Source organism: Helianthus annuus, chromosome 17 (genome assembly GCF_002127325.2).
Source record: "Helianthus annuus cultivar XRQ/B chromosome 17, HanXRQr2.0-SUNRISE, whole genome shotgun sequence".
Lineage (NCBI taxonomy): Eukaryota > Viridiplantae > Streptophyta > Magnoliopsida > Asterales > Asteraceae > Helianthus > Helianthus annuus.
The window spans coordinates 189436855-189449091 of NC_035449.2; the positions used below are offsets into that span (position 1 = coordinate 189436855).

The 12237-nt window shown below is 35.2% G+C and overlaps 1 protein-coding gene and 1 non-coding gene across 2 annotated transcripts; one reads left to right on the forward strand and one right to left on the reverse strand.

Moving 5' to 3' along the window:
* Positions 1-769: 769 nt before the first annotated feature.
* LOC110922147 (protein Iojap-related, mitochondrial) lies at positions 770-4769 on the forward strand. The gene is made up of 4 exons (XM_022166462.2): positions 770-1141; positions 3261-3348; positions 3428-3531; positions 4479-4769. The coding sequence occupies exons 1-4, from the start codon at positions 851-853 to the stop codon at positions 4539-4541; spliced, it is 546 nt and encodes a 181-aa protein (XP_022022154.1). The 5' UTR covers positions 770-850; the 3' UTR covers positions 4542-4769.
* A 2885-nt stretch (positions 4770-7654) lies between these two features.
* On the reverse strand, positions 7655-7726 carry TRNAW-CCA. Its single transcript has one exon. It is a non-coding gene; the product is annotated as a tRNA-Trp (tRNA).
* Positions 7727-12237: the final 4511 nt, after the last annotated feature.

The following is a 12237-nucleotide window of genomic DNA, read 5'->3' on the forward strand; positions in this document are numbered from 1 at the left end:
ACGAGCTACCCCTGCCAGTACCTTGAATCTGCGCTTGAAGACACGTTTATTACTAAACAAATTTGAAAAATAAATACGAAAATCAAATAAACACATGATTATTAAAAAAAGTACAGTTATACATAATGGTAGTATAAACCATGATTCAACTATCCATGTTCTTTTAATATTTTATTTTAATCGGAACTGATTTGTATCAAATAAATAAGTAATCTCATTTTTATCACAAGCATTAGAGCCTAAACCAATTTGGTTTGGGTCAAACATTGTCAAACCCGGGTTTTGGTGAAGCCGGTTTGTGTTTCAACTTTTTTTTTTTGGGGGGGGGGGGGTTTCACGTTTGACACTTTAACCATCAGTTAGGATTTTTTTTTTTTTTTTTGAACAACTAACTAAATCACCAGATAAGCATCCTGGATGCTTTCAATCGAGCAAATGCATCCCTTCCTCCATAACGGTTTAGAGTTGAATGCATTCCCGAGCCACCAAGCCATCAATTCCGGGGAAAACCCGTGCGCTCGGAGACCCACTGCGGTAAAACCTGGTTTTCCTGTTCGGCTGTTCCAAACCACTTCAATAGTTACAAACCAATTTCAACCCTATCATTCACTACAGGGCCAAACCGGGTTTTAACCAAGTCCGATTCCCAGCCCGGTGTTTTTGACTTTTTCTACACCTATTATCGTCAAAAGTCAATTAACTTTACTTGGTTCGTGAGCCCAGCTTAGCCCAGCCCAGCCCAGCTTATTTTCTTCAAACCGGCCCAAAACTTATCAAACCATCTTCCGAATCCACAGCCACCACCACCGCCTCCACAACCAGAACCGACGGTTTCCCGATCTCATCACTCATGTGGTCATCCGTGAGAAACCGAGCTCTTTCCGCAACTATTAACCAATGGAAATCATGCATCAATCGCTCCTTTTGTTCCTCTCTAATCAACTCTACAAACGCCAATGGAAATCAGGTTGTTGAATTACTGAACCTAGAGGAGGTGGAGAAGATTCTCACAGACGTTCGAGCAGATGACGTCAGAATCATACCGGTCACAAAACAGTCGGAGTTTGCCAATTTCGTTGTTGTTGCCACCGGCCGCTCCCAATGGCATGTTCGTAATATCGCTCAAGCCCTAATTTACAAGGCATGTTTTTTTTTATTTACTGCAATTGTTTATTATACGCATTTCTTCCGATCGATTATTATTAGTTCATGGAACAGTTTAGTTTGAAAAGTGTGGTGATATTTGTGATTTACTTATCTCTATCAGTTGTTGGGCGTGCACGGTTCGCTTCGCTTCGGTTATCAGCATTAACCGTAACTGAAGTCATCAGTTAATCCGTTCGGTTAATAATCAAATCAAACAAGGGCTAAAAATTTTGCTTAGAAATACATGTAATGGAGGTATAAATACATGAAATGGAGGTATAAATAAATTAAGTGGAGGTATAAAAGCTAGAAATATATGAAAATATAAATGGTTTAGTTCGGTTAACGATGGTAAAAAAAAATAACCGATAACCGACTTTTGGTTAATTCGGTTTCGGTTAATTTCAGTATGGTTTCGTTGGTTTTCGGTTCGGTTATTGCACACCCCTAGTTGTAGGTGTTCTTGTAAAAATCACATGTGATTTTGTGACACATTGTGTATTAAGGTTAGGTTCATGAGAAAATCGCCAAAAACTTCAAAACTGAGGAAACTACTGCCAATAAATCAACTTTTGGTTGATTTTATTCTCGTTTGTTTTAGTTATAACGTTAGTATTGTAATTAAATAAAAATATATATGTAGCTTGCAAAACTCTGTATATGTAGCTCACTGAGTTTCATATATGTGTCTCTTACAAGTTATATATATGTAGCTTACGATATTATACATATATGTAAATCGAAACCTACATATAGTTTTTTTTTTGTTTAAATGTGGTTTCATCAAAGTTTTCTAGTATCATTTAAGTTTTCTTATAATCTCTAAGCATGTGATATTTTTTTGGATGATCATCACTCCAATATTTTGGCTTCCTATCTCCAAAAGTCCATATTGTTGAAAATCTTTTGTTGTAGGAAGAAATGGAACTAGAAGTCTAGAACTTAGAAGCCCAAATGCCCAATAAAATAGTTTTGAGTTTAGATTTTATTATGACTAATTTGTACCACTTAAGTAGGCTGCGAGAAAGTTGTTTGCATTAGTGAGTTAAACAATGTTTTTAAAACCGGACCGGACCGGCCGGTCGGACTGGTTCGGCCGGGATCCGGAGCTTCTACCGGGCCGGTTCAGGCCATAAAACCGTTCCAACATTAACCCGGCTGTTGGGCCGGGAGCCGGGCGGTCGGGCCGGCGGGTCGTCGTTTATATTCGGGCCGGTTCCTTCTTCATCTTCAATTCAAGTTCAACTCCATGAGGTTTTTCAGTTTGAATCGACAGAGCACTTTTCAAGTTTTTCAGTTTGAATCGTATTTGCTCCGACTAACAAATTCAAGATTGAAGACAATATTTCCCTTCAAAATAGAAGCATATAGACTACAGAATGTGACATTTAAAGATAAAAATGGAGGTTTGTCATTCAAAAACCTTATCTTTGCAAAGAAGAAGAAGGAAAAGAAACAGAGTAGAAAGACAAGACTTGCGGCTGCTGCAACTTTTCTTTTTATCTAAATTGGTTAGGGTTAACTTATATTTACAATGAACCCCTTTTAGAAATAGCTTTGACTCATTAAATCCTTTAGTATTAAGTGTTTACTGATTTAACCTTGGAAGAATAATCAATTTACATATGAATAAAAAGTTTATGTAGCATTATAACACGTATACAGTTGAAATTTAATGTAAAATTAGAACTATCTGACATTATCATTGTTTTCTATATATTTGTTATATTTATATTTTTTATTATGTTATCCGGTTCTTAAATCTGGTTCGACCGGTCGGACCAGTGAACCGGTAAGGCGACCGGTTCGATGTCCGGTCCGGTTCTGAAAACATTGGAGTTAAACAAGGCATTCTGCTTCAACATAATATTGAATTTTAATGTTCAATATTGACGGGTTTAGTACAACAGAATATGACGAGTTTTACATTTTCCCCATTCTGTGTAACAAACTATTTTTTATACACATTTGATGTAGGAACTATGTATGCCACTATATGCTTGTGGGCCTCCAGATACATCATTGTTAAAAAGTAGCCCACTACATACGCTGACAAAAGCATGAAAAATCCCTTGTGTATTCATGTAATAAGAGTGATTTGATCTTTGGATCAGGTGAAGCAAAAACAAACAGGAGCAAAGAGAATGTTGCTACCAAGTGTAGAAGGGCAAGAAGGAGGAAACTGGATTGTCATTGATTCAGGTATTCATTATATGGGAATACTCTTTGATATATATTTATATTAAGAAGTTAAATAATAAGTGATGGTTATCTTTTTCAGGTTCATTAATAGTCCATGCTCTTGATGAGAAAGCAAGAGCTTATTACAACTTGGAGCAGCTATGGACTTCAAAAGAGTCAACTAATGACCAAAGTCAAAGTCAGGTAAATACAACTATACAAGTAGGCGTGTAAACGAGCCGAGCTGAGCTCGAGCTCAACTAGTTTAACTTAACAGAGATCGAGCTTGATCTCGGCTTATTTTGAGCTCTAAATAAAATACTTGAGTTAGGCTTGTAAGTCATGAAGTCATCTTTCAAGCTCAAGCCCGGCTCTTTTATTATTAATTAATTCTTTATGTATATGCATATATAATTATTTTTATATGTATTTGTAGTTATAAGCTTTTATATATATACACACACTCATATATAGCATATTATATATTATAGTTAAATGCCATTTTAGTCCCTGTGGTTTGGCCCATTTTGCCAGTTTAGTCCAAATGTTTCATTTTTAACCTGTGGGTCCAAAAAGGTTTCACAGTTGCCATTTTAGTCCACTGGGTTAACTTCATCCATTTTTTCTGTTAACGAAAAGGCCAATTCGGTCATTTTGTATGTAATTCTGTTAACTAAAAGGGCAATTCAGTCATATAAAATGACCGAATTAGCCTCCTCGTTAACAAAAAAATTGATGAAGTTAACCCAGTGAACTAAAATGGCAACTGTGAAACCTTTTTGGACCCACATGTTAAAAATGAAACCTTTGGACTAAACTGGCAAAATGGCCCAAACCACAGGGACTAAAATGGCATTTAACTCTATATATTATCTAGTTATACAGAAATAAAGTTAGTTATATTAATTTTAATAATAGCCTCGCAAGCTTGATTTAGCTTGGTATATGAAGCCCGGGGTTGTTTTTTTAAATGGGCTCCAATTTAGGCTCGAGCTTCGGCTAATTTAAGCTCGTCTCGGTTTGATTTTCTAGTTAACCAGTCTCAGGTAGTATACGAGCCGCTAGTCTAGCTGTGTGAAGTAATTAGGTTTTCTGACATGTTATATTTTTATATTAGTCTATTAAGAGTAACCAATTTATATGTTAATCAGGACTTGGGTCAAGCTTTCGTGAAGAAACGCCGAATAAACAACTCCAAAAAACCAGCCAAGTAATGTGTTTGATGATCAAGTCAAGTTGTGTTGAATGGGGGGAGTTGTAAATTAATCAGGAATGTTTTTAATTCCAAATTGTAATAAACTTGATGCATTTTCCAGGTTTCTAAAATCTTTTACATCATCACAACACACATATTCTTTGGCCTTTTTTTATCTGTATCTGAAACCTGAATTTCCAAAGGGGGAAACCTTTAAGAAAGATAAAACATCCCAAGTTCGAAAGAATTTGTCCGAGTATCTTTTATCCACGCCGGTGTGTTTGTCGTAAAGTAAAGCTAACGTTGAAAAATTTTGCGACTCAATTATATGTTTTAAATTAGATATATATACGTTTATATAAAATAAAACTGAACTTATGATAAAGTAACGATAACTTATTGTATCCGATACCATCAAGGCTCATCAGGGCCCGAGTCGCAAAAACAGATCTACAAGTTTATGGTGGCAAAGCGGGGAATATTTGTTCGTAAAGAATAATCATGTAAAAGTAAAGTCAAAAGACTTGTGTTCAGATTTAACAAAAAGGCCATATCGACAATTGTCAAGAACAACAATACATGGTATGACAAACTGTTTCACGACTCGTATAGAAGGCTAGCAGGCAATAGTAACTAGCTACCATCTGTTGTGCCACTCTTGTGGGGTGTCGGGTGGGCGACTGTAGAAGGCCCATTTTAGTAGGGATTTTTATACTTTTGGCCTATGTAGTTAATGCGGAAAAATATCGGTTATCGGTTAAGGACCGATATATGAGATATTGTTTATCGCGGTGAGATATCGGTGAGATATCGGTAATTTCTAATATCATGCATAAATATATATATTTATATTTATATTCATATCTAGAGCCTATATATATACTAGAAGTCTAATATCATGCATAAATATATATATTTATATATATACAAGAGGTGGTACCGCGTGAGGCAGTTTTTACACCATATTTAACTTCGTTTTTTTGCTGAAATTCAGAATTTTTTATACAAAATTGGCCCAGCCGAGATATCGCCGAGACAAACGATACGGTTTTGCAAGATATCGGCATCGGCGTTGACCACCGACATTATCGTTGACCGATATATGACCGATATTGGAAACCGATATTTTGGTGAGGGGCCGATAACCGAGGTATCGCCGAGATATCACCGAGATATCGCCGAGATTAACTGCATAGCTTTTGGCTTTATATTAGATTTCTATCGGTTATAAGATTATTCAGAAGTTATGTCTTCTAAACAACTATCCGATAGTAAAATAGATGCCAAACTAAGAAAGTCTCAAACTTGGGTTGTAGATAGATGTATAAGCCTCCCTCAAGATTTTTCTCAATATGTGGGTGTGGATGAAGATCAAGTTGGTGATGTTATTGTTTATGATGAAAATGTTGATGGAGATTGTGTTGCTGATGTTGAAGATGCAATTGTTGATGGAGATCACAGTGGCGAAGCTTGAGATTTCCAACCGATGGGGGCGGAAGTCACCGGACCTAAAAAATTTTATAAAACTGTGGGGGTCGAAAACGTATATACTCAAAAATTTCTATACGAAAACTACATACTCTCCACTACTCTATTGGGCGAAAAGTTCAGGGGGTCGGCCACCCCCTCCCGCCCCTTAAAAGCTTCACCCATGGGAGATCATGTTGATGACAATGATAATGATAATGAAGATGGTGTTATTAATGTTGATGATAAGGTATCATGATGAAATATTTGATTCAAGAACTTGGGATATACTTGATCCTAAATTCCTGACATGATTGAAATTTTGGTAGAGAAATCTCCTATGAATTCATTTTACAATGTGTGAAGCACCAATAAAGTGTCTGATACCAAAAAAGATGTATTGTTTTAAAACTATTTCATTAAATGAGTGGATTCATGTATCCCACCTGAGAAGAAGATGTGCTTAAAATGAAATGGCTCGAGTGTCCTTGGATTATAGGGGATTTAGAATACAGTTGGATAGTGTTAACAGAATATGTGTATAATTTCGGCTAAAAATATATATAGTCGTGTCATGTCTGAAGAGGTATTCAATTTGAGGTACACAAACTAATTGGTACTACAAAACACGTTTACAATACGAAGCTTGAACGAATAGAACATGATGGGTATCTAAAATCTTATATTATTATTATTTTCAAAGCGTACGTAACACCTTATATTATTCAATGTTTCACAATCTAGATTTAAACAGAGTCCAACAGTTTCAAAAAATGAAAATTAATATGAATTATTATCCACTTCTATGATGGTCTGATGCTAATGCTGATGCTGGTTTAGAACCGATTCATATAACTTTTTCCTATAGGACGTAGTTCACTAGTTTGATTAAAAAGGAAAAAAATTTTCAAATTTAGGGAATTTGAATAACAATAACCAGTGGCTATCTGATTTTGATTTAATTTACTAGCAATGTTTTAAAATCCGGTTTTTTAATCATACTGGATTAGGCACAAAAATGGTTTAACCGGTTGAACCGGGTTGTGCCGGGCGGTTCAACCGGGTTAAATAGTTAATTGTATAATTTCATAAATCACAACATTAACTCAAAAAATAACCCAAACTGGATTAAAATGGAAATCTGGAACGAACGATGGGGTGATCGAAGTCTGGAACAAGTCACGAATGATTGAGCTCTGATGAAGCAAGTTTTGAATTTTGATTGATGGAGATAAAATATTAAATGGAACAAGTCACGAATGATGGAGTGATGAAGCAAGTTTTGAATTTTGATCGATGGAGATAAAATATTAAAAGTTGTTAGGTTAAAGCTAAGAGTAAACATGGAGATGAGACGATAAAAAGTAAAATCCTAACCTAAAAACAGACCTGAAACAGTACCGGTATAACGGTTCAAACCGGTATACCGGATTTTACCGGCGGTACAAAGTCTACGCCGTTTCTCCAACTTACCGGAGTGTTTCGGACCGGATTTTCATCCGAAAACGGTAATACCGGTATAACCGGCCGGTATTTACCGGTTTTTAAAACATTGTTTACTAGTATTTAAGTCTGGCAGAACACACGAACTGTTTGGTGAAATTCCTCGCAGAAAACTTGCAAACTTTTCAAAATAAAAAAAAAAATCAGGATATTCAAGGGATTTGAACCCGACGTGAATCGAACACGCAACCTTCTGATCTGGAGTCAGACGCGCTACCATTGCGCCACGGATCCTGATTGTTAAACGTATCGATTTATGTGATCTTAATCTAATTTTTAACGCATTAAAAAACTCAATTAAGTTTCGGTAATTATTTTGTCCATGGGGCTAATTTTATTACCACGTTCATTATATACATATGCTATTTAATCAATTGTTTATGTGTTTCTTCCCCATGTAAATAATTGTGTACAATTCTATAAAATAGATTTCACCGTTAAGGTAAGTTTAAGATAAAAAAAAATGAACTGTATGAAAAAGTATTGTTTGATAGATTTATTATTTTTTTAATTGGTTGTTTGTTTTGTGTATAATAATATTTTGGGGGTTTATCGTCAGGGGCGTAGCTTTCAAGGGACCGGGAGGGGTGCCCGACCCCCCGAATTTTTCGCTCAGTAGTGTTATGTATGTACGTTTCATATAGAATTTTTTAGGTATAGACGTTTTCGACCCCCGGTTTTATAAAAATAAAATTTACTTATACATAATTTTTAGGTCCGGTGACTTTCTACCCCCCGGTGGAAATTTTCAAGTTTCGCCACTGTTTATCGTGTAAAAAAGATGAATATACACAAGGGCTAAATAGAAATAATTTGGAAGCGGTAGGTTGGTGTAATACCTCAATATCTTATGATAATAATAATGATTTTATCGACCATAATTGATGTATTTGTTAAAGTGACGAATCAATAAATTAAATAGTTGTATCAAATAAATTCTTAAATCTAATATGTGGGTATATATAGTTATGTATTATAGGATATTTCTACATTAAATTAATATACATATGTTGTGTCATTATATCAACAGGTTGGGATATATATAAGAAAAGGCTTTTTATTTTAGTTACAACTAGAATTTTGGCCCGTGCGCGCGTTGCGGCGGCACTGTCACGTTTGTGACTTTGTTACATGCATAACGATGATGACATTAGTGTTCGCGCATTAACGTGTGGTGCGCACGTGTGACATTACGCGTTATTACTTTCTTACACACATTATGTTCACGACACTAACATCATTAGACATATATAAAAATGAGTATGTCTAAGACGTTGCGGCGTAAAGTCGTAAAAGTAATTTAGATATTAACGTGGTTAGGCATAGAAAAAAAGTGATAATACGTCGCTCGTTGTGGTATAAAGTCGTAAAAGTAATTTAAACAGAAGGAGGTGTCAAATTATTAAGGCATTGTATTTTTTTTACTTTGTTACACACGTTACGTTCGTGACGTTAACGTTATTAGACATAAATAAAAAAGAGTGTCTCGGACGTTACAATGTAAAGTCGTATAAGTAATTTAGACAGTGTTGTAAAGTCATAAAAGTAAGAATGTGTTAAGTTATTAAGTAGAAAAGATTGGAGGGTTAAAGTTATCAATTACCAAAATTTAGAAGAGAATATCTAAGAGCATTCACATTGGTTTCCTTTTCCTTATCCTTATAATTACGTTAAAACACACTACTTTTTCTCTCTCTCCTTTTCTATTAAATAATTTTTTATACCTTTATCATTACATTTTCTCCTCATCCACTCACAACCACTTAGAGGTGTACAAAAAAACTGGTTTTAGAATCGAAACCGGAAAAAAAACCGAAACTGGTTTTTTTTTTAACCGGTTTTTTTTATAACCGGTTTTTTTTTAACCGGTTTTTTTTAACCGCCGGTTTTTATACCGGTTACTATTCTTGATTTCAAAAACCGGTTATTAACCGAACCGGTTATTAAAAAACCGGTTAAAACCGGAAAAAAACCGGTTTTTTTAGGAAAAACCGGTTAAAAACCGGTCCCAACCGGTTATACCGGTTATTGTTTTGGACCTCAAAAACCGGTTATTAACCGAACCGGTTATTAAAAAAACCGGTTTTTATTTTGGGTGAAAAAAACCGGTTTTTTTTTTAACCGGTTTTTTAAAAACCGATTAACCGATTTGTACACCTCTACAACCACTTTCAAAAATATTAAAAGATTTATAAGGCTATAGGGTGTGGTCATGACTCTCATGACCACCATGACCCTCCATGTTAGTGCCATGTAACTCATCTTTAATCCACCATCCAAAACCACTACCCTAAGGGTGTGGTCATGACCCAAACCATTAGCTCCTTATTTATTATCTTTGTCTAAACAAAAAGGAAATGATTTGTTGAAAAATGGAAAGGATGACCATGGTTGCCATGGTTTAATCCATGCAAACCATGGTGGATCAATCAATGGGGTGGTGTAGCCTTCCATTCATGTTCCTAGGTGGCAAATTATGTCCCAATCATGATCTCCACACCTTATAGCCTAAGAGATGAACAGTGTTCCTATATATTTTCAGATGAACAGTAACATTTTCTCTCTCCTTACTCACAACCATTAAAACCATTTCTTATAATATACCAAACCCACTCACACAAATATACCAAATCCATTGTGAATGCTCTAACTTATCTAAAGATAAGGACTAATAAATTTTCATATCAAAAGTTTAAAGTTTAATGCTGTGAATAAAAAACAGTTGATCCATATTTTTAAATTATATATAATATAATATAATATAATATAATATAATTAACATTATTGTTTCACAAAGAAATTTCAAAGGTAAATTTATATTGAGTAGTGTATTTATGTAGTGGAATTTTGTTACTATTAGGGTGTGGCATTAGAATACAAAATTACCGTTTATACTCAGTAGTCAGTATTTATATGGTAGATTTTTTTCCATTAAGAAAAATAAAAAATAAAAAATAAAAAGTAGCTTTAAATGAAATTTTAATTACTTACAGCCGTCTGTAATATACATGATCACTGCCACCTGTCTCAAGACTGTCACTTGAATTTGCAACCCCAAAAATAAGAGCTTGGACCAATCAAATAAAAACACCTAGACCTAACTATTACACAAAAAGACAATTGGTCGGTGGCATACCACCGACCTTTTGTTTTAAGATTATATAAATAGTTATTTAGTAAAAGAACTTGATTAATATTTGAATGTAACTACTCCATCCTCACCGGTTAAGCTATTTCTATTGCTACTCATCCAACATTAGTTTTTCGATAACAAACTGCCGAAGTTACGGGATCTCGGTATATATCCATTATGGATTCCCATTTTTTTTAAACCTTGACCTTGCATACGATCCGGGATCGCTTCTGAAACGTCGAGCTATTACGCTATGAACCAGCCCCTCCGCACTCTCTGATTTAAACCGCAACTGCCGCCGTGTTCTTCTCGTCGTCACTGTTGCTGCCACGAACCCAATCGGTTGCTGCCGTCGAACCAGTATTAACTACCGTCGCACCTTCGTTCGCCACCGTGACCGACACCGCACCCTTCGCATTCCATTCCATTCAGGTTAGTTCAGTTCGATTCACGGTCAGGTCTCTCTTTCAAACTTTGTTTCGTATCTTGTTAACGGTTCCAATGATTTACGCAGCCCCGGTTAAATGTTCCGATACCATCATTCTGGTCTCACTCTCTGAATTGTTTCGGATTAAGGTATCATAGTGAACCCTTTTCTGATTTGATTAAGTTCTTATGGAATATAAACGAAGAAGGATTTTTAAACTCCTGTTTGTAATGCTATTTTGCAAATAACAATGGAAAATATTATCTTGAGCTTGATATCTCTAGTGTTGTGGTTTATATATAAAAAACTCTTTTCATGCCACTGTATAATTTTGTTGAAGATGACAACGTCATGGGTGGGCTCCTAATTAAGTTGCTATTTAATTATTCTTTTATCATATACACCAATCTGACTATTTCGAATAGTATTATAGAATATATAATATGATTTTAATTTAGTTGGATAGTTGGCTTTAAGCTAGTCATGTAAGTATATGAACCGATTTTGAAGCATAAAAATATATAATTTGACGTCCAATTATAAAATAGAGTAAATTACAAAGTTCGTCCTTTATGTATGTCATTTATTACAAAGTATGTCCTTTATCTTTAATAAGCTCAGAAAATGTACTTAATGTTTGCAAACCCTTGCACATTACGTCCTTTAGCCCTAACTGAGTTAGTTTCTATAGTTAAATCTTACAAAATAGACCCCACATAAGGATATTTTAGTCATTTTACCAAAAATACTTATAACAAAAAATAAAAAATAATAAAAGAAAACCCTCACTCAAATCTCAGTCTCCTTCCTTGTATCCTCTCTCTCTACAAACTCTCACACTCTCTCTCTACAATCTGGGCAACCACCATATATACTCACCACAAGCAGATAACAACCTGTGTGTCCAAATCTTAGAAAATCCGGCGACCCCATATTCACTCCGACAAGACAATCCGGTCGGTGACCCCATCGACATCAACCTATGTGTTCAAATTCGAGCAAATTGGGCGACGGTGGCGGTGGTTCGAACAGAACAGAAGCAACGATGGTGGCGGTGGTTCAAACAAACCTGCGTGTCTAGATCTAAGAAAATCAAGAATCTTTTGTCATACAGATTGAAACTTTTCATCTAGGTATTGAAGAACCAAACAATTGGTGGTTCATATTTCTTTAATTTATGAACTG